The sequence below is a fragment of the Seriola lalandi genome, unplaced genomic scaffold, assembly GCF_002814215.2.
Source record: "Seriola lalandi dorsalis isolate HSWRI2012SDOR001 ecotype SW California unplaced genomic scaffold, Sedor1 jcf7180002054816, whole genome shotgun sequence".
In the NCBI taxonomy this organism is placed as follows: Eukaryota; Metazoa; Chordata; class Actinopteri; order Carangiformes; family Carangidae; genus Seriola; species Seriola lalandi.
Genome location: NW_019525369.1, coordinates 172,982 through 196,994, shown reverse-complemented (window position 1 = coordinate 196,994; position 24,013 = coordinate 172,982). Strand labels below are relative to the sequence as shown.

At 41.3% G+C, this 24,013-nt stretch overlaps 1 protein-coding gene across 1 annotated transcript in view; it reads left to right on the top strand.

The window, feature by feature from the left end:
• LOC111669744 (receptor-type tyrosine-protein phosphatase N2-like) overlaps positions 1–24,013 on the top strand; it is a 234,607-nt gene that overhangs the window by 170,245 nt on the left and 40,349 nt on the right. The window contains exons 13-14 of the mRNA XM_023426189.2: positions 4,776–4,988; positions 16,584–16,781. Of these exons, the coding sequence (XP_023281957.1) occupies positions 4,776–4,988; positions 16,584–16,781 (411 nt within the window). The remainder of the gene's footprint in view (positions 1–4,775; positions 4,989–16,583; positions 16,782–24,013) is intronic.

Here is a 24,013-nt window from a genome sequence, read left to right as displayed (position 1 = left end):
ACACGCCTAAAAGTGTGCACCTGCAGCTGTGAGTGTATGAAATATGAAAGCACACTGATGAGTGATGTTAGTTACATGTGTGCAAGTGTGTGTGTGTGTTTGTCCGTGTGTGTGCTGAAAGGTTTTGTTAAAAACCGCGGCTGAACTTTTTCAAAGGCCCAGGATGAATCAGAGGTGAGGGACACATCTTTGTTTCCTACAGCGGTCGTGGTGATGGAAGACAATAGCCGGCCGCCGCTCTCCCTCTGACCTTTTTTCACCCATCCTGAATAAGCCAGAGCCGTGCAAATCCATCTGCCTTTTGTCTATGGGAGCCTGGCTAATCCACACCCCCCCTCCTTCACACACACATACACATATACACCCTGTCACACACACACACACACATACACACACACCAACCAGGAGACGTAACCCCTCCGCCACTAACCCCCCATCTCAAATCCAGAGACTGAAAACTACACACACACTTATTCAAACTGATTCCACCTAAATCTAATTTCTTAATTGATTTTAGTGACATATTCTTAAGTAGTAATACCTGCAAAGCAGATTATTGTAAGTCGATGAATTAGAACGCTACCTACACATCACTCCCAGTGAGGATGGAGCCCATTTTAATGGAAAACTGGCTCAAAAATTCACCAGAGGAGGAATAAAAAATAAATTAAAAATCTACAAAGATATGCTGCAACGGTACATTTTTTTCCCTTTCTTTCCGAGCGTTTTTTGTTCTTTCCCCCTCCTGTTCAAAGACGACCGTCTGTCTGTAGGGAGTGTGTCTGATATTTGCTGAAAAGGGCTGAACCCAGCAGCGTATACAGTCAGCCAGCCAGCCAGCATCCTTGACGGACTATGGTAATGCTTTTCAGAAACAGTCAGTCAGTAGGAGCTGCACACTTGTATGTCAAATCACGTTTGCCTACGTGAGATGAAGAATTTGCAAGTACAATCGCTTTTTTGCGGGAGCAGATGGACAATAGAGGTGGAGGCATGAAAGGAACTCCCTTCTCCCCTGTGCCTTTGGTGGAGACAACATTTTCCTTTCATTTCCAGCTGCTCGCTCAGATAGACTTGATCCATATGTTTGATTTTTTTCTCCAGAAACAACCAGCGTCGTATGATTAAAAAAAAAAAAAAGAAGGAAAAAAAATGACCCAGATTGAAGTCTACTAGAGAGTCTGGATACTGATTATTCCTTCTTACCTACAATCAAACCAGCAACACAAATGTTCCATTTCCTTTTAATTTCCCTCCGATGAGCTGCAGCTCACCTGCGCCGCGGCGCTCCACATCCAGCCCTCAGCATGTCATTTGATTGAAAGTGCTAAGCCACAGGAGGAAGAGTGAAAGGCCTCAGAGCTGCAGGGCCGAGCAGATAACTTGTTATCGGATACAGAGTATATCTGACACACACACTGATGATGAGAATAGGAGTTTGTGTGCAGATGCATGTATCAAACACAACACAGTTTCACTGTGCATGTTAGTGAAAAGGTTAGACAGTAATGGCTGCACACACGTTGGCTCATGTGTGCATGTTCCACCTCCCACCCTGAGCAAACATTTGATTTTCAATCATTGCAAATTTCTGCTATATCTGCCTCTGCAGCGCCGGCACAACGGCTGCTCGTTTTTCATAGCTGCAAACTATCAAGTCACACACACCGAACTCTCTCTCTCTCACTTTCTCTTTCTCTCTCTCTCTCTCTCTCTCTCTCTCTCTCTCTCTCTCTCTTAATGACACACACACACACACACACACACACACACTCCTCCATCCCTTTTACTGTTACTAACAACTGCAACCAAACTTGATTAAGCAGTTGGGGTCAGGCTACATTTGTTTGAATCAATAGACAGACATGCGAGGCAGCCATGATAAAGCGACCAAGAGGGGGAGGTAGAATAAGTGTATGAGTGTGTGTGAGGAGGGAGGGGGCGTGGGGGGTGGGGGGTGTGCTTTGGAAACGCCGGCATCTGTCCCGTGAAAGATGACTGAGCTGTTACAGTTAGAGCCTTGAATTATGGGCCATTACTCGCCGAGCAAGATGCAATCCCTCTCCATGAAACTTAATTTGACAAAACAATGAGATGACTCGGGGAGTAAAATGACAAATGAAGTTATTTGATTCGTGGGTTTAAAAAAAGAAAATACATTTTGCAAAAGCTGATTGCAGTGGAAGCATGTGGAATCAGCAGTAATGCATTATTAATGGCCTCACCAGGCCCACAACACAGTACAGTCTACTGCTCAGCTACTTTTGTTTATGATGCTTCTGGTGCGATCTGTTACATTAAGACAGCATTAATGAAAAGAAACATTAAAAATACACAGCCAGACCACAATCACTTGTATCTGCTTTTTTTTTTTTAAATGGATGTCTAATGCAATATTAATATCTGCATCCATACAAATCCAACACAAACAGACTCCCTGCATTATGTTTATTACAGATTCATGAACAACCTCAGTTGTAACTTGCGGTTACTAGTTGATAAATCTTTTATATGCTCTGTAGTTCAGAGCTGAATTTCTCACATTTTTTCTTTGTTCCACTTTATTATTATAAATATATATATAAATAAAAAATTATATATATATATATTTTATTACATTTTTTCCTAGCAGTGAGAAAATGCTCTTCAGTGCGGCGCCCCAGTCAGACGCCCACTGTTTCCTTTCAAGGCCACCACATTACTATGCAACCAGCTTTTACAGTACGGCTTAGAGCTCCCCCGAGCAGAGTGGACACCCCACAAAGCATCGTACAACTGTTGTCCCCTATTGTGGGTCTTTCTGCAGGCACTCTTTATCAGGTGCTGAATGCAGCAGCAGCAATGAATGAAATCATAGGGGGGGGGGGGCATCATGTAGTCGTGATGGTGGTGGTGGTGTGTGTGTGTGTGTGTGGGAGGGGGGGTCACTCCCTGAAACCTCACAAGAATTCCACAACAATCTGTGTGCAGGGCAGAGCCGCTCTCTCTCCCACCTCCCAGGGTCTCAGGGTTTCTCTGTGCTGACAGGCAGGCAGGAGGGATTCTACAGGGCTGCCCCCCCCCCCCTCCCTACTGCTTTCAAAGCCTCCTTTCCATTAACTCACCACGCCGCACCTCGCCTAATCTCTGTGACCTCTACCACTGAGGCACACTGAGGATTTTTTTTTAACCCCCCCCCCTTTTTTTTTTTTTTTTTTTTTTTTTTACCCTCAAGACAAGCCTGCTGCCTTTCTGTGAGCTTCAGCACCTCAGGATTTTATTCTCTACACTTTTCCTCCGGGACCAAAATAATACCAAACATGCATAATGTGCAGCATGAAAAGTGCTATCAAAGGAAGAGAATAATCAGCTATAGCAGGCGTTTACATTTTTCTACCAGTAAAAAAAAAAAAAAAATAGAGGGGGGAAATTCATCTTTACTGTTCTGGGAAAAAAAATGGATTCAAGCAGAGACGAGTCAAGAAAAGCTTTTTCTTGCTATTGATTTCTTTTGATAACTCTTTGTCAGGAGGAATTGTAGGCCTTGTCATTGGCAGTGCAATTTGCAGCTCTTCTCTTGCCTCGCTCTTTGTTGTCAAGATCATTACGCAGTGTGTAATAATGGGGAATTATGCTGCCCATTGTTAACTCTTAGTAGTCAGGTGAAACGCAACAGGGCCCATTATCGTGAGCTCACTTGGCGTCTGGAAATGAACAGCGAGCAGAGGCTCATAATGAACAGTTCAATAAGACAACCCTCCACCACCATCCCCCCAATCCCCCACCCCTACCCCTCTCCCCTCCACTCTCAAATTATCACTGTGCTGGTTCTGACACACTAGAGAAGCAGTTCAGCGACTTTCATCATACAGTACGTATCTATTGTGTTATCTTAACCAGCAGACTGTGTGAAAAGAAATCTTTCATCTCCAGGTTGTTTGCTGAAGGATCTGTTTTGTTTTTTTTTTCACGTGCCAGATTAAAGCGCCGCCGAGGTCGAAACTGGCGAGGCACCTGCTCAAGACGGCAGAACTTCTGTTGGTAGAAAATTCCTCCAGTATAGCAGTCGGTGGTGTGTCGAGCTGTCTGGAGACACCCACAATGCTTTGCTAAACAGGAGTTTATGCATTCTATGCACTTCTGGGCACAGATGGTGGAACAAACGCTTGTGATTATACTTTTCATCGAGCAGGGTGATATGCATATTTATGTCTTTCCAAAAAAAAAAAAAAGAAAAGAAAAGAAAAGAGCCGTGTGACGCCATCATCTCCTAATGCAGAATCAAACATTTTTTTGTGGGAGAATCATATGAAAGCAAAAATAATTAATGCTTTTTAAAAGCGGTTCAGAGAGATTATTTTGTCAAATGCAGGATTTTAGAGTGAGGGTTTTTTTTGTTTGTTTTTTTCTTTTGGACCGTTTGGTGGATGCTTTAATCCAGGAGTATCAAACTGTGTGCCATGAAGCAATGAGAGTCTGCAGGATTGTTCCAATCAAGCACTCCGCCAGATGATGCTGTAGATTAGTTCCTCTTGTCTGAGTGATCAGTGAAATCACCTGCTGTAGTTTTTGGCGGGACTGAAAAACGTGCATACTTTTAGGTACATAGTTTTACACCCCTGCTGTTTATTCCAGAGCATCTGCTTCCATCACGAGTGCAGACATTTTTAGCGCAGTGGATGAATATCGAAGCTCTTGTCTTGGCTGTGATAGTACTACGCTCTGCCCACTGAGCTGCAGCCACAACCATTTACCTCATTATTAACGCTTTATATCTGTTCTTCTGTGGCCCGCAGGGAAGCCAGATCAGCCAGATCCCCACCAAGTACAGCCAGGCGGAGTCCACCAAGTTCCTCATCCTCACCGTCGTGTCCATCCTGTGCATCGTGGGCGTGCTGCTGGCCTCCACCGTGGTCTACTGCCTCCGCCACCGCTCCCACCACAAGCTCAAGGAGAAGCTCACCAACCTGGGAACAGACGCCGGCAGCGATGCTACCGCCACCTATCAGGTAGGAGGTGTTACTGCGCAGCCTGGGAGCTTGATTTGACAAAAGATTTAGCCAACCTTTTGTGCTTGTGAGCCCTTAAAATTAGGTCATGTGACATGTGGGTTTAGTTGCAACAAGTTCAGCCAAAGAGTGATGTTTTTCTCTTGTTGGAGTGCAATCATTTTAGAGGTAAAAATTATCAAAGAATTCACAAGAAAAAAGTTGTAAAAGTTAAGCAGAATTTGACATAGAAGAATCACTCGTTTATTTGTCCCCACAATCATTTGAAAAATAAGCATCAGGATGGGTCCTCTTATGGCAAGTACAGTTCAGATAATGCAAAATCGACAGGAGAAAAAAGAAGCTAGAATTTTCCCTCCAAAGTAATTTAAAAAGACCATATATTGTTAAACTACAGGCTGTTTGATATTTCTAAAGCCCAACTTTTGTCCAGATTCGTCTTGTGTTGAGCCTTTTTATGTGATTTCTACCTCACATCTCTGGTGTCGATGGCTGACACCTTTTACTCTGGTGACCTCCACCTCATCCTGCCTCACTACATCAACCCCATTTTTTTATTTCATGTTGACATGTTGTAACCAGGTTGATGCTGTGTGGTGATTTACTGACTGTAACCTAATCCCCTGCTGTAATTCGGTTGTTTGAGACGTGAAGCAATATCACCAATCCAACAGGTTTTCCACCTCGAGTCATTTCCATTCCTTCCTCTTGCCTGCTGTAATTATCCTTTGGCCGGAATAGCCGGGTGTGAAATTTAATTTACAGAATCCAATATTAAGTGGCTTTTTGAGCAAAAGGAATTAGATTGAGATTTTTTCCCTTTCTCTCTCTCTCTCTCTCTCTCTCTCTCTCTCTCTCTCTGACCTTTTCACCACCATGTTTTTAAATGAGAGTGGTCCTGTGAGCATTGATTTTATAATGAGCCCAGCCCATCCCCTATGTGCTTACGTTTCATGCTCCTCTCGTGGGATTTTTAACTTCTGAAATAGACTGAGCTGCTGCGTCAGAGCTTCACCTCAGCACAGAGGACTTGTAAAAATTCATGATGTTCATTTTTGTTTAGCAATGAGGAGGAAGATGGAAACATGACATATATTGAGGATGAGCATCACAGGATTTAACCACCCAGCTGTTTCTGAAAGGTCCGACATTCGACTTGTCCAAAGACAGGCTGACATTTCGGCTTTGAGTGCGAGAAACTTATCTTCACGGTTACTTGCCTCCAAGATTTGCTCTAAGCCTCTAATTGGAAGATGCTAATTAAAATTCACACGTAAGACTGTGTTTGCGCAATATTCATCTGATTAATAGCTCACAAAAAACCTTGGTAACGCTGGTTCTCAGGAAGGTTTACTCAGCCTCTGCTTTTTGCTCCGGCTCCCGGAGCACCTCCCAGTCGATTCTCCCTCCTCTGTCGCCTTTATCGAGTCTCAACAGCGAGCCGTCGTCATCCTCAGTGAAAGACCTCAGTGTTCAGCTCCCATCTTAGCCGTGTAAGCCTCGTCTCTTTGTCAGCACTGCTGTGTAAAGGGGTTCCCTGGGCTGGATTCTGTCTGTGTGTGTGTGTGTGTGTGTGTGTGTGTGTGTGTGTGTGTGTGTGTGTGTGCAGTCTCTAGGGCTACATGCAATTAAAAGCAGACAGGAAGCGGCAGGCTGCCTGACGGCCTTACTACTGCAGCTCCTTCATGCTGGCTGTCAAACACACACACACACACAAACACATACACATAAAAATGCACAGACACACTCATACTGTATATGCATGCACACACTCGCCAGCTACTGCATGTTAATATTTCTTGCCCTTGGCGCATTTGTTTGAGCCCTCACTTCACACACACACACACACACACACACACACACACACCATTCTCCATTCACATCACTGTGCCACCAGGTCCCTCCGAATCCCCTCCACCTTCAGCTCTCCACTCCTCAGCTCCCCAGCCTGTCAATCAAACGGTCCCCGTGAAACAGCGAAATGGGATTGGCCGATACTGACAAAGGAGGCAATGATTGACAGGCGTCGACAGAGGAGCGCATGCAGCGTGTCGGAGCGCTGGGCGGGGAGATGGCGGATGATGCTCGTCAGTCAGTCGGTCCCTGGATTACTCCGCTGTCGACATGGGAGTCTACGACGTCGCCTTCGGTTTATCTTTACATCTGATTCAAACTTTTATCTGCTCCTAAAAGTCTTTTTTTTTTCATCTTTTCCCTCGAAGTAGAAGAAACTATCCGCCAGCAGGATGAGATCATTGCACCTGATTGCACTGGAACTCAACTTTTCGCATTGATTTTCCACAAATCGAGATTTTATCTCGAAGCATTATTATCTTATTTAAAGATATCATCATCCACACCATGAAATTTCTTGAAACATGAAAAACGCTTTGGAATCTGTCAGAGATATCTCAATGCATTTGCATATTCACAAGTTTTTAAGACACAAAATGAAATTAAATGACTTGTTTTTTATGATATTTTTTCTCTCCCTGTTTTTTTTTTTTTTTTCTCAGATTGCCTCTCTCGGCCTGCCTCTCACTTTTTCTGTTTTCTCTCTCTGTCTTTATTCAATTTCAAGGACCTTCACTGGCATGATAACATCATCTTTACACTGCCAGAGAATAAGTGCAAACCACATTTCCATTGCATCTCAGTTTAGATTAAACAAGCAAGCAATAACTCTGGTTCCCGGACTGTCCCACACCTCCTTTCTCTCAGAGTCAATTCCTTTTTTTTTCCTCGTCTTCTTCAGTTTTCCATCCTCTCTCTCCCTGTCTCGAGTAAATGCATCAGTTTGCTGATAACATCCTTTCATTAAAAACCAGACTGTTTCCAGTCACTGCCGTCCTCCACTGATATGATTGTTAGAATGTAATTTGATTGATTACATATCATACATGCTTGTCTTGGGGAAGCCCTGTCTGAACTGACTTTGGTGAGACATTACTGGGATTCATAACTGTAACAATGAGATTTGCTGAGGTGGACAAAGTACACAACTGCATTATTTGAGTCAGAGTACAGATCCTCATGGTCAAAAATGACTCCAATACAAGTGAAAGTTGTTCAGTCAAATTTTTACTTGAGTTAAAGTACTGGAGTACTTGATTTTAGAAATACATAAATATTTTTGTCAACACACACAACATGACTGTGTGACTGTTGGCTGTGATTGGTTTTTCTCCTGTGACAAACACAGTGTATGGTCGATCACACTTTTAGAAAATAAAAGAGCTCATTCCTGCTCTGCTTCAAAGTGACAAGAACTTCATTGCAGAAATGTAGTGGAGTCAAAATTACAATATTTGTCTGTAAGTTTAGTGGAGTAAAAGTCATAAGTTTAAAAAAAAAAGTAAAGTACACATACTCGAAAAATAGATTTAAGTGCAGTACTCAAGTAGATGTACTTTGTTACTGGGGCTTTGCAGTGTTTTAGTGGATCTGAAAGGTCACTTAGTCAAAATGTATAAAACTCATAGATGATTATTTTTTGCATTGGGTTTTTGCAAACTCCTCCTGTGTGACACTTGTCACATCTTTTTAGATAGCTCCTCATTCATCAAGAATACTTCATCATTTACAGTTGGAGAGTTGGTGGCTTATTGTAAGAAGCATTTATTAATGAATTATTGACATTTGTGACTGCAGACTCGGTGGCCTACATGTGAGAAATTAATAGGCATTTATTAGTTTATCACTAATATTTATGAGCAAATAGAAGAGGTTTTGTCACAACCCAGCGACCTAAATGTTGCTAGGTTGCTTGCTAACAGTCCATAAATCATGACTGAATCATTTTTAACAACTAAAATTAGTTCAACTCTTAATAAAGCGTTCCTTACTAGAACATGGGACCAGTAAAGTGGCTACAATCAATATTTTACAGCTTTAATCAATAGATTTATATTAACAATGTTAATATTTAACATAAGTATAACACTATATGTATGGGACATTGCAATGTACAATTGAGCATGTAGCGGCAGATTAAGATTATAATAATGTGTCCCATCTCCAGCCAATAATTTATGTTTGCTATTTGGAACAATGGCAGCCATCTTTTCCTGCCCCGTCCCCTCTAGACTTTAAACCACTGTAGTTACCAGCCAGAAGATTTGGCAATTGAAGATTATCACTGAACATAATCCAGAATCCATCACACACTACCTCGAAAAGATTTATCCCAGTCTTGATATTTCTTGTTTTTTTTTTTTGCCTTTATTATGACAGTACAGTGAGAGAGAGACAGGAAAGTCAGGGCGAGAGAGAGGGGATGACACGCAGCAAAGGGCCGTGGGTCAGACTCGAGTCCATGGAGACTGACATGCCTCTCTTACTGTTTGTATGTGAAATTATGTTGTTAAATTAAAACAATATTCAACAAGGTCCACTTATTACTTACTGATCCCTTAATCAAACTTTTTACTCTTTAATGGCTTAAGAATACATATATAATAGATTTATTTTTGCCATGATATCACATTTAAATATGATTATCAGTGTAAAAGCTTTTTTTCAGCTACAGTCCAGAGACATTGGTATCAGTGCTGGATCTATATTAAATACTGTCCTATATGCCGTCTCCTCTGGCTTTTCTTCACTCCCTCAGTTCCTTGTCCCCCACCCTCCCTTCCTCCCTCCCTCCACTCCACCATATTGTATCATGTCCCCCTTCTATTTGTTTGTTTGTTCAAGCACAGAGGCAAAGCACTCGAGTGAAGACCCCTACATTTGTTTTGGTCAGAAGGGCATGTAAACAGAGGCACCCCTGTGGGCCCCGATGGGCCCTGCTGGCACACCCAACCCCCCAAACCCAGCCTTCCTCCCCGTTAGCAGGGTTTTTTTTTTGTTTGGTTTTTTTTTTTTACAAAGAAGGGGTGCATTGGGTGGCACACGCCTCCTGACACTGACTCGTCCGGCATTGCCCCGAGGTGATGCATGATTCGTGTCGGTCATGTGGCATCAAGTGGATTCCCTGGCCTGATGCCCATGAGAGTGGGTTGGTGGGGTTTTTCTTTTAACCTTTATTCATGTGGGGAGAGTTGATGAGGCACACATGGTCTGTTAAAAACACACAACTCCACAGCAGCAAGTGTTCATATTTTTCTTGCCTTTAAGGTAAGAAAAAAGTCCTTCTCCTTGTGCCTTAGCGGTGTTCATTGATTTCGCACTTACTTTAGTGGTATTTGTGTGAAAGGCTTTTATTGTGTCTCAGGCCGAATACATTTTAGACACTGTGGACAAATGAGGTCTTTTTCTCTTTGAATCTACTGTCTCATCCTTCTGCATTGATGTGACTTTATGCCGGAGCTTAATTGTCCTTTGACATTTCAGTTATTTCAAAAATCCAGAGTGTTTCTCAAATTCTGCCATCAGTTTTATGATCGACTTTCTTCTTTCCAGACAGACACTTGTTTTCATTAATTTTTATTGTATTTTGAAATCAATTTTGAAAAGACTTACAGCTTGCTAGACATCGGTAATCAATCACTGTGAACATTCATCCACCTTTATTTATTGCCAAAGTTTAATGCACTTGTTAGAATGGATGCGCCAACATCCTGACTGCATTTCATTCATGAGCTTTCTGTCAGAAAAATGAATCCAGAAGACAAACGTAAGATAATATGGATGTCCTGGAAACGGTAATTTTCTCATTTGTTGCATTGCACTGTTTGGGAGGAGACTGAAAAACTGAATGTCCTTGAATATAAAATAGTCCCTGCAACAATGATGTAATGTTGGAGAAAAATTGAATTCCAAAGCTCTACAGGCAGATTTTAATACAATTCTGAAAATGACCTAAAGCCAGTTATTTCCTAGAATGAAGGGAATCACTCTTATTAACTCAGACAGTAATGTAAAGCATTGGCAATTACTAAAATCCAATGGTATGAGCTACTGAAATCAGCGAGTACAAAGCCATTCAGGATCTTGATTGAGGATATTTCTATGACACAGATGGTCTATGATACAGACTGAGGGCCCTATCTTACACTATTTTGCTATTTTCAGGCCGACACAGTTGTCATTTTCCCATCAAGTGCCCTCATTGCTGAAATGGCAAACATACATTGTTGGCACGTTGCTATCTTGAGACAGTAGAAGACGATTGACCAACAAACACCTGGTCTGAAGTCAGTGGCGCAGTATGTCACTGTTATTTTAAGGACGCATTAATATGTGCCTACTACACGGGCACAAAACCCACATTCACTCTGCCTGTTACGCACAAGCAGCACCCTAAATTCATTGCGCCATGTGCTTTAGACCGTGCACTTTGGATCATTAAAATAGAGCCCTGAAGTGTCTTTGCTGGTCTAATGATCAGTCTCACCTTCTCTGTCATTTACAGCGTAAATTCACAAATTAAAGGCAAAATTGAGACAAAGCTGGAAAATGATTCATGTGACTCATCTCACCACCTGGTGAAGTGTGTACAGTTGCAAACTAATGCGCTGTAAATAAAGATACTGGTGTTTGTATGGACGCAGCTCGGGGGGAACGGAGGTGTTGTGTCTTCAGAGGCGCTATAAATTTGCACTGTTTAGACACTAAACATGTCCTGGGTTATATTGTTCCTTCAATTTTTTTTTGCATTTTTGTCCTCTAATTGGTTCTCGTGGGGGAGGGAGCCATTTTTAAGAAGTTTTAATTACATCATAAAAGAATTTGCTGCTGCGGCAAAGTTCACCGTGTGCGCTCGTTGAAATATGAATGCCGTTGATCATGTGTTTCCCTCCCTTACAAAACAGCCACAGTGTGGTGTCCTGGTTGGGCTCCATGTTGTGTTTCGGAGGCTATAACTCAGATGCTCAGACAGGAAGCCAGACAAACTGGTGCGGTTAACAGTCAGGGGGGGGGTTGGGTTAGACCGATTTATGGGGCCAATATTGTGCTTTTATTAAAGATTTTAAATTGATCCGCTTCCTGTATCATGGAAACTCCTCTCCTAAACTATAACAACAGCCTGTGAATATTTAATATTCTTTGTCGAGAGAGTTTTAATGTTCCAAGTTGTTTGAAACAGAGTAAAAACATTGAAAGTTTTAATATCAAAAATATCAGATATTGGAAGCTGTCACAAAAAAATCCAAACTGGCTTTTCAAATTGGACATATATGGTAAAAACAAGTGAGCCACCACACATTACAGTGTAGCGGGACATTGCAGGGAATTCTCAATGCTACATTACACTTCAGTAGCCTACATGCTTCAAATAGGGTATAAGATCCATTGAAGTTGTCATTACGCCAGAAACAGCATCAATTACGGTCCTAATGGGAAGCCTCATTTTACATTATCCAGTTATCATGCAGCTAACTATTAAAGACATTACTCATTTGGTATGGAATATTGATTACAATGGTTTTTTGCAAGATAAGATGATTTACAAGCTTCAAATGACAACTCTGTCGATCTGTTACCATAGAGAAACAACTCAGTTTGATGAATACATTCGGCCTCCAACTAATAATCAAGCATTTGAATGAATTAAAGTGATATCGTAAAACAGTTTGATTGTGACCATCAGAAGCCGTTTCTCTGCTGGAACCAGGCAGAGTTGGAAACAAATATAGGTATAAGATGATCAGATGTGCCTTATTGGCCAATCAGGAGTAAGCATTTAACAAAGCCATATAATGAATTGGAATATTTGAAATATTATTGCTAACTGGTGAAATTTTGTAACTTAATAATCCTTAATGAAACCTTTATAACCCTTCAGCTAGCACTGCACTACTATTTTTATTCATCTGTTGATAATCTTTTGATGATAATTAATCAATTAATCATTTTTGGTCTATTAAATGCCAGAAATTTGGGACATCACACCCAGCTGGACATCAACGTCATTAGACATTGACATATGGTTGAATGTAGGTTGTGACGTCGGGTCTAATGACAATGTTAATCTGAGGTCGAATACCTGAAGTTTTGTTGGTTTTAAGTTGTGTTGCTAAGTAACCAAAATCCAACATCTTCCAACATCTCATGCCACCAGCATCTTGACATCTAAAAAACAGACATTCTGGTCGTGAGCAAAACCCAACATCTGGTAAACATCACAGTGTCAGTTAGACTTTCAATTCCAATCAAAAACGAATGGCTGTTTCCGAAATCACTCACTACTCCCTCTATAGTCCACTATATAGCTAGTTCACCATTTTGTAGTGCTGTCCAAATGTATAGTGAGAATTATTATACCCTATATAGTGCCACAATGCCTTGGTAAAAGTAGTGTACAATTGATGGTCACTAACCAAGCAATATATACCATCATGCTTTGGCTCACGCTGAAATACAGAAAAACAATGTGGAGAAAATGACCTGAGTAGTTGGTGAAGTAGCTGAAGTTCAAACCAGTAAATGATTTTGGCTTTTTTTGATAAATGTCTTCAACAGTTACAAGAGTTGTTATTGAATCATTTTCTGTTCATCTATTCATTTTTTCAGCTCTGCCTTCAACTTAACACACACTGTTAAACAGGCAGAAAAACAAGGCCGCTTTTACAAGCTTACAAAACACTGGCGTTCTGGATATACAAGGACTAAAACATCCGCAAAATCCAGGTCTATAAATACAGCACTGCGGAATATATTTAGCTCCGGTTCAGTGCTTCCTATAGTGTCTGTCTGCACTCTCTTCCTTCACATGCAGGCATGTTTGTGTTTGCCTCCCCCCAACCAGCAGCACTGTCAGTATCTCTAGGCCTGGTCCCGAAGCACTTTAATAATCTGCACACATTTATGAGCCTGTGTCCGAGCTCATAGATCAGTGTCAGCACGCCGACCAACGAGAACATCAGTCAGATCAGATACAGACTAATGAAGGCCTGCTCACATTACCTCCACCGTCAATCAAACACGCCGTTAGTTAATCATCAGCATCCCTCTCATTAAGAAACACAGATTCCCACTGAGATTCAGCCCAGGTCTTCTCGCAGGTTGATGTATGTGATGCATGGGTTCACATAAAAAGGTCAGGTGACATTTATTGTTGTCTTCTGTTAACTTCACCGTTACGTTGCATCGCAGTGATGTGATGTGCTTATGCAGGATTACACAGGATGACTTACGATGATTGGACGTATTGATTACTGATGTGGTATTAAACGTCACGTAGGGATTGAAAATGTAATCCACTGGTTCCTAGAAATCCTCTTTAGCAGGAGGTGGCCATGTTCACAGCAAGCACTCTTTTTATTACTGCATTGCATTGACTTATATCAGCTCAGGGGGGGAACAGGCAAAGTTTAATTTGCTATAACTTAACTTGAGCCTTTATTTTGAAATTCTTTAGATATATTGCAGTGCTGGTTAGTCAGTGAAATGTCTCAACAACTATTGGATGCAATTTGGTTCATTTATTCATTCATGATCCCTCACTTTTTTTAATTTGGTTGGTTTATGTTATTAGCATTATCACTGCGATCATGTTAGCATGCTGATGTTAGCATTTTGTCAAAGCACTTACGTACAGCCTCACAGAGCTGCTAGCATGGCTGCAGACTCTTAGCCTTATGAACGAAGACCTACAGTATGTAGTGTTGCAAGCTTTTGTCCCCGACCCTGAGCCCTGTTCTGTTGGAGGTTTCTTCCTGTTAAAAGGGAGTTTTTCCTCCCCCCTGTTGCAAAGTGCTGCTTTTTGTGGGAACTGTTGAATTTCTCTCTATAATAAAGTAAGATTTCCTCCCACCAAAATTGATAACGCTTTTCTCTTGATTTTCAGATGTGCATGATGACATCATAACATTAGTATAGATATCAGTCTTAGAAAAGGTTTTACCTACTTTTAGAAATGTCAAAACAAATCAAAGCAAGGAAGTGATACTGTCCTTTATAGTACAAATGTAAGAGCAGGAAGTGAAGCATAGTTTTAACCGGCATCAATGTCCAAGTCTCATTGTCCTTTACAATCTTTCTCTAACATGCAGAGTGAGTAAAATTGTAGTTCTACATCCAGAGCAACATCGTCCGTGTCAGTGTTTTGTCTCCTCTATGAACGGTAGGGTCATTCACTGCGGCAGTTCCAGCTGGGAGTCATGTGGAGAGGGCGTGGAGAACTTTGACGTGGTGACAAGATTTCATTGTGGTCACATATCCAGCAGACAGAAAATGACAGTCTGCTCTGATGTATGAATAAAGACATTGTATTAGATGCTGAGAGACTCACTGGCAGATATAGCCGCAGTTTTTATTTATCCAGGGAAGGGTTGCTGAGCATGCACGCTGCTTTCCACTGACACCCTGGAAGCTGGCCAGTACACAGCAGTTGGAGGTTGTGTCTTTTTGTAAAAAAGTTTTACTCACTCATCATGCATGCCCAGATGTTCTCAGTCTGCAGACTGCTTAAAAGCCCACTTCTCCTGACTTTACTCTCAAGCTCATGGCACTGTTGTGGTCTTATAATTTGTGATTTACACACAGGAGCAAAGCAAGTCCTTACTGAAGGTCACGACACATTAATGAGGCCAGTTTTGATAACGAATCCTTTTTTCTGTGTCCTGGATCCACCGCTCATAGTCACATTTGCTCATTAAGCAAAAAGTCGCCCCTTTTACCTTTGTTGCTTTTCAGCCTTTGAACTCAAGTACAGAAAGAGAACCACAATAATAAGGATAATCATGTATAAGTATTTATAGGGAAGGTACTTTCTCCATGCTTTCATGACAAACCTGATTATTATGGTTCCGCATAGACTTACAAAAGGTCAACTCGTCTTTAGTTGAAAATGATACTCGTCATCAAATTGACAAAGGTGGGATTGTGCTTCCCTGATGCCCTGTCACTGATGTTGTCACTGCAGTTCTCACCCTAATCCATGCAAGTGCATCACATGATGTTCATGTGACCCGAAATAACCCAACCTTAACTGCTCATATTCTGTGTGTGAAGCTTCAAAAGGCTGTAACTTCTCAATATTCAGTAGAGCTAAGCTTAGCAGTGAAACACTGACAGTCCTATGACTAGAGTTAAAATTGAGTCAAATTTACATTGATAATTTTTATTAGAAATTGAATATTTCTCTTGCATAGCTCCTCATTTGCTCAAGAGCAGTTAGAATTTTACAAATTGAATGTCTGAACATCAATTTACCTGAAGCTAAACTCTAAATTCTAAATTGCCCAAATAAATGGCATTTGGCATTGCAGCCAAACTATGATGCTGTCAGATAGTGATTGTGAACACATATTAGGCCAATATTTGATTATATCAAATTCCGCAGTATTTCCCACCATAGGCAATATTTTTCATTATATCAAAAAAAAAAAAAAAAATTAAACATCAACTCAGGCTTTACACCCTTTGTTCATCACAGTGAAGTAGGGTCACCTGAGGCACAACACAAACAGAGAGCTCATCTGAGGCTAAATGAAAAAGTTCACTGTGGACAAAACCGTGCACCTGAACTTTCCGTGTTTCATTCCCTCAGAAGGCAACAGTCTCTGCTATGAGTGATTTGATTCTTAATTATGTCAGCTATGTTCAAATGAAATCGCCCTCCAAATATCCAGAGTCGAGCCGTGTTACGACACCAGTGGCTCTGACACCAGTGACTAACCTGACGCCTCGTCTTCCCTCTTGTAGGAACTCTGTCGGCAGCGCATGGCGGTCAAACCTCCTGCTGAGCGTCCGGAGCCCATCTCCTCCAGGATCAACAGCGTGTCGTCTCAGTTCAGCGATGGCGGTCAGGCCGTCAGTCCCTCGGCGCGGAGCAGCATCTCCTCCTGGAGCGAGGAGCCCGCCCACTCCAACATGGACATCTCCACTGGTCACATGATACTGGTGAGTTCCTGATCCAGTCTCTTTGTTGCGTTCATCACACCGTACAGTGTTAGCGAGAGTCTTACGCCTGCACACTGAAGCAAATATTATATAATAATAGTCAGTGATCTTCAAGGACATCATTGGAAATGGGCATGAATTTGTGTCGGTGACATTAAAACTAACTGATGGATTTGAAGGAGACAGTTAAAGATTTGAAGGCGGATCGAGGACTGTCTTTCCATTTTCGACCAAATCGTTTGATAACTAATGGTTTTAAATGACTCCATGTCCTTTTCGATGAATCAATGGAGCATTAATGTGTAAATCTCCACCCACCTTTCACATTACACAGTTACACTGAGTTGTTGAAAGGGGTTGACTAAAATTTTGACCCTGAGTTTTATGAAATAAAAGTCCATTTTGAAGAAAGGGTTTCGCTGCTGAAATAAACAGTTAACTCAGTTCATCCCAGCCTGGTCCCAGACCTCTGAATCACTTCCCACATCTCCAGTTCTTCAGTTATTCAAATACATCTTGTGAGGTGCTCATTAATGGCTGTTAGCCCTGCTGAAAGCCGTGTAGGCAGGATTAAGAAGAAGAATTGCTACGTCCATGAAAAATTGCAACAAAAAAAATTCAACAAAAAAACTGTGATTAGCGTGGATTAGATGGGCGCAGCGAATCTTAAATCGACATATTTCTTTGGCCGTCGTGAAAAAAAACTGGAACCAGGAACCGTTACCGCAGCTTCTGTGTTGGTTTAAAATTACATTGGTGGCATGAATATGTCGCTGAACTAAATACCACCCATCCCAAATAGAATTCGGCTTTACATGAACATGACGACTGGCTGAATGATCAAGTGAAATGTAATGGCAGTCCAGTCCCTCAATAACAGCATATTCCAGAGTGAGCTTTATCTGAGTTCCAATGGTCGTTTTACAAGAGAAGTTAAACCTGTTTTTAAACGGTGGATCTGCGCTATTGCAAGAAAAATCACCACTCACTGTATTATTCCTGGCCTCACATTTCTACAGTATGTTTTACCTTTGTTGTCGGTTGCCTGTCTCTCCAAACTGCCACCACAGATTTCCCGTATCACCTGATTCTCTCACCCCTCAAACCATTTATCTCTTTATAAACCACTGGAACTATTTCAACTCCATCTCTCACGTCTCTTCTGCATTTCTGCATATACCACTCCTTTCCCTCATACACACACACACACACACACACACACACACACATACACTTCTGTTTTCCCTCTCATCTCACTGTCTCTCTCATCTTTCTCCCTGTGTCTTTTTTTGTTTTTTTTTTTGTTTCTGTACATCTCATTACACCCACAGTTTCTAGGCTTCTTACCCTCTTCTATCCTGCAGATGAAAATCTCTATTGAACCTCGGTCGCATTTCGTCGAGCGCTATCGTAATTGCAATATATAGCTATTCACTTCAACCGCCCACCACCCTCAGCGCCACCACCTCCTCATCCCCGCTCCCCCATCTCCAACTCCCGCCTCTCTCTCTCTCGCTCTGTCTCTCTCTCTCTCTCCCCCTCTCTCTATGCATTATGAAGCTGGCGGCGAGATGTGACAGAGCGGCCTTTTTGATGTGTTCAATAGGCACAAAGATACTAATTACCCCTGAGATTTGCACCAGAGTTGTGTTCAGGAGAAACATCTCCCTGTGCAGCCCTGTGCCACTGCAGAGAGCCGCTCTGTTGTTTTACACGAACGCGCAATCCTGCTAAAATGTCTCTTTGGCAAACCACAACACGACATGATGCATGCCTTTGATACGCCAAGGTCACTCAAATATGTTTGAATTTTTTAGACAGCGAGGTCTGAACTTTCTCAGGTACGTCGGCTTTGTCTTCGCCAGATGAAGCCGTCTCAGCAGAGGCGGCGTCACTCGAGAGATAAGAGGAGTGAAATTAAGTTTTGCTCATGTTTAGTTAAGTATTCAGTTGGTGTGTGGGCCTCAGTCTGCTCAGGGTGATTGCTGAATTTGTTATAATATAGAGACTAATATGTAAATGATGTGAGGGATGGAGAGAGATCAAGTGAATCTGATGTGGCCGCGATGATTAATACATTTTGTGTAGGTGATGGAGATGAACATCCACTTGAAGGATGATACTCCACTTGAATCCTCTCCACAGAAACTTCAGAGTTCTAAAAGATATTTTCCATCAATTTTCAGAGATACAGTAAAGTGCATTGAACCAAGAGACCTTCATCACCAGGAAACAAATAAAGAGTCAGTCATTCAAACGTTCAAATGCTTAAATCGATGTGCAGATAATGATTTTCCCCTCTCAGAAGCAATGTCAGAAGTATTGTGACGTAGTTACAACATTGCAAATCCTTGTTGGATGGGTTTCATTCTTTTAATTCAACCTTATCACCAGACAAGAAAATATACATTGAATAATTCTGAAAAAACCCTGATTACATTCATGAGATTTTTTTTCTTACTTTAATGTCTGTGCATCTGCACTATGGTTACGGCTAGAGAAAAATCATGGTTATGAAATATACATTATGAATAAGGTACAGTTGGGGTCAGGCAACTAAAACATGTGGCTAAGTTTGGGGAAAGGTTTTAGTTTCGGTCTCTGACTGGATGTAGATTTGGATCTCGCCACAGCTGGATTTAGGAATCATCCAATATTAATTTATCTGATTTCTTTTAATGTCATTTATTTCACACAAATCAGAGTAAATTTACAAGTAAAAGCAGAAACATGAAAATAGCAATGGGTGAAAATGAAACACCCCGATAAGCTTCAGAAGCTTGTGAATAGGGGACCATGTCACTGCAATTACAAAAACAATTTAAACCTCAAAACACCAGAAAAACTAAATGGTCCAAAAGCGTCTTTCCCATCAGGTCAAACATTAATTCAGTAGGTAAGTATTTTAACCAGTACCACAACCTCTTTCTAACCTTAAACAGACAGGAACAAATAAAAGGAATATCTTGAATAATTAAGTGAAAAACTTGACAGTAAATGCAGATAGCTCTATACAGGGCATGAGGGGTCACTGAATGGCTTGATTGTGAATCATATGTTATGGCCTTCACAGTCACCAGATCTCAACTCAATTTGACATCTGTGAGAGATTTTGGACCAACACCCCCGCCATCATAAAAACAACAAATGAAGAACTATCTTATGGAGGAATGGTCTTCATCCCTCCAGCAGAGTTCAGAGACTTGGAGAATCAATGGCAAGGTGCATTAAAGCTGTTTTCTGGCTGCACATGGTGTTGCAATATCTTACTAAGACACTTCATGTCTGTTTCCCCTTTAATTTATCATCAGTTTTTTAGTTTTAGTTGCTTAAACTTACCAATTTACCACCTTCTAAGGTTACTTACCTTAACCACAGAAGTAGCACATCAGTCATATGAGTTATTTTGGAAAGCTTGGTGAACCTATTTGGTTGTTTTGGTGTGAGTACTTGTTGGACTAATCCAATTATATGGACTTGACTAGCTGTGTTTTATCCAGTGCCAGTGTTTTTCTAGATATATATAGATGTAGATTGAGATTATGTAGATACATCTATATATACTGTAAGTATGTAGGCAGCTAGAATGAGTGAGAAGCTCTAGAGTCTAATTTTGGTCAATGTTTCATTTGGCACCAGTGATAATGAGGAATATGACAGAGAGAGACTGGAATCTGATTGTACTTGTAAACTTGATTTTTTTTTATTTTTTTTTTTAAGTATATTTTTTTGGGCTTTTATGCCTTTAATGGACAGCACAGTGGAGAGTGACAGGAAACAGGGAGGCAGAGAGAGGGGGAATGACATGCAGCGAAAGGCCGTCTGATGCGGGATTCGAACCGGGGCCAACTGCAGCGAGGACTGTAGCCTCTACACATGGGGCGCCTGCTTAAACCACTACGCTACACGACGCCCCGTAAACTTGATTTTTAATGAAATTACCTCAAATTTTCTATTGTAAATGGCCAAATCATCATAGAACACAATTCCAACCATCATAGAAATTTGATTGGTAGCTAATCCAATATATTATACTGGTTTAGCTACCAAACAAATTAAAAATTAGCAAAATGCCTCTGTTACATCCACTCACTCAGAAATGAGTTTTATACAATCAGCAGGTGTAAGAAGTCAAATGTACTGTTACTGAGCCAATTTTTATCACAGTTTCTATTTAGCAGTTAGATCATAAACGTAAAATGCACCTTTAACACAAACACTCTCCTTTTAATTGCAACTATGTTGTTTAATACTGATGAAAACTGTCAAAATGGCCTCAGTTTATTAGGAGCCTCCTGTGCTGATGAGGAGTTAATGGTGTGTTTAACTCTGAGACCATGTTTCTGAAGCATCAAGGAAATAAAAAGGGGAATGAGCAGTGAGGTTTGTCAGTCACAGGATGCTCGTCATCACACAAAGCGATAATGTGTGATTGTCAGTTAATGGGAGTGGGCTGTGAACACTTTGCTTTACCACTCACTGCAGTTATATGACACAGAGAACAGGGGCGAGACCCGTCAGTGTGTTTCAGGACCCTGGACAGCTCCAAACACTCACAGCGAGGCAAACTGCAGCTGTGATTGGCTCAGACTATCTCCAGTCTCCCTCAACAGAAACATAAGACAGCAGAGGGAAAGTCTCATAAAGCCGCCATCGTCTGGAAAACCATGTATCTCTAAAATGTCAACTTCTCCATAAAAAAAAAAAAAAAAGAAAAAAAGAAAAAGGACAACCATGTAGTTTCCACTGGGGTTTGAAACCTTTCAGAAGCCCAAAGGTCAGATTGTTTTCTCAGCTTGTGGAGGACAATGTAAACCTTCTGCTGAAGTTAAAAGATGAAGAGAACTAAAATTGGAATAACAAGGTTTTCACATAACAGTGACAATCTGGGAAATCGCTATTTTATGTCTCTCACTGCCCACAAACCGCCCACATGCCTCTCTTTAGTGAAGGTTTTATAGCTTTGCCACCACTGTCTTCTTTTCATCCATCCCACATATTTCATTCATTAACTATCCTATCCTGCGTCTTGTTGCTAATTTGATCTTTTCTTTGTCATTTTCTTGTTATTCTTTCATCATCCTACATTTTTTTCATACTGCTTTCTTTCACTTTACTTTCTTTCCCAAGTTTTCTACAGTATTCTGTTCACTTTTCTTTCCTTCTTTGCTACTTCCTTTCTTTCTTTCTTGCATAATTTTTCTTCCTTTACCTTTTGTACAATACCTATCCACCTGATTTCTTCTTTCAGTCTTTCATATGTCTTTGCATCGTTCTTTCTTCCACTAGTTTTTTTTCTTTCCCAATTTTTTTCTTAGAATTTGTCTTTTTTCCTTCTCTCCCTCCATTCTGTTGCAGTCAGGTCTGTCAGTTTCACACTTACAAGAGAACTCATTTCAGATTAACATCATGACGTTAACTAGATACTGAGCTGAGCTGATTGGGACCCAGTCGACACATTTTAGGGAAGATTTCTTTTTTTTTCACAGTGGCGTCACAGCAAGAGACCAAATCCATCGCAAAGCGAGATCAGTGCAGCATCCTCACGGAAAAAGTAAATATTTCATCCCTGCCACGCACTCGAGTGAGGCAACTGTTGAGTGATTAATAAAAATCACGGCCGTCAGAGAAAGGAATAACATGATTTCTGATGAGCTGCGGTGCCCCACCTCTCTCCTCCTCACCATCCAACCCTTCCACCTCCCCAAAAAATTAATTGCCTTTCGTAAAAAACCCGGGCAAATTCCATGTCATCATCCACCCACTGATTTTAATTTGAGGAGAAGCAGCTTTAACCATCTTATCTAAGTTAATGTATTACTTAGTCCCATGTGACAGGGACCAAACACCCCCGCAACACCACCATCTCCTCCCCCCACATCCTCTCTGCTTGTGTCTTAAGAGGATTAGTCGACTCTATATATAAAGCACATTATCTAGTCTTTTGTTGTTGGCCAAGTAAGTGTTATAGATTATACTGCAGCAGGAGCCTCCATCGCGATTAACCTTGCTGGGAGTGTGTGTTGTGGTTGTGGTTTTTCCGTAGCTCACCAGCACGCCAGCTGGGATGTGATCTGTGGAGTTGATAGGTCACAGGGCAACGGCTGGAGGAAGAGTGGGCTTCAGGAAATGGATGTTAAATCAATCTAATGCGGTCAGTTGAGTAGGAGGAAGCATTTCAGGAGCGGAGAAGTTAGACTCGTGTATCAGGATGATGTCAGTGTTTAACTGAAAATAAGACAGCAGCCTCTGATGTGAAGGATGGAGCAGATTGATGATGATGATTGCTTTAGAGTTAAGAAACGAGAAGTCTGATGCAGTGCAACTGATAATGCTGCAATAGTGTGATCAAATAAAAATGTGCACAAATGTGTTTTCACAAGAAACAAATTCTTCAGGAAGGACAAATAATCTGAGACTTAAAAATGTATCGCATGTTCATTTATAAAATATCAAGACAGAAAGTTAGAAGCTCAGATCCAACTTACTCCAGATATCATTACTTTCAGTTTTTAAGTGTCTCTAAAAGATGTGTAAATGACAAAAGACAGTTGGAAACTTCACCCTTTATGATGTTTTCACTTAAATGAAACTTCCCTTTTGTATGATACAGCAAGGATCGATCCTGTGTTCTCTTCAGTGTTGTGTGTTACATTTCTGTGCTTGTTTGGACAAAAAAAGAAAAGAACATAAAGAACTGTGCACAAGCAGTAACAGCCACTAAATATCTCAAAACACAGGACAGACATAGTTAGAGCAACTAACGCATTGACACAAAACATGTCTCCATCAGAGTTGGACTCTTGGTTACTTTCCACCTCTGGACACTCTTCCCTTCTCTTTCCCTGCTGAGTAACACTATCCTACATTGATTTTTTTTTCTTCACCCTTTTCCCCTCTTCTCCTCAGTCTGTATATCCAAAATGGCTGCTACATTACGTCACCTCCCATGTGGCCCGGCTTTCATGCTGTCGTTTCCTACAGGTGCTCAGATGGTGCGTCAGAGCCACAATGGCGGCTCGGGCAGTCTTATATTGCGTAGCAGTTTTTATTGAGCACCTTTGGCAGCTGTAAGCCCCCCCGCAATAAGGGGATTATTCAGTGTTTGGCCGACACATGGTGCTCTCAGCACCTCCTGATTGGATTGCAATAATCCCTTTACACAGCCACAAAACCCTATTACTCTGGCATTAGAGAGTGAGGGAGAGGGTAGGGGGTAGGGGGTAGGGGGT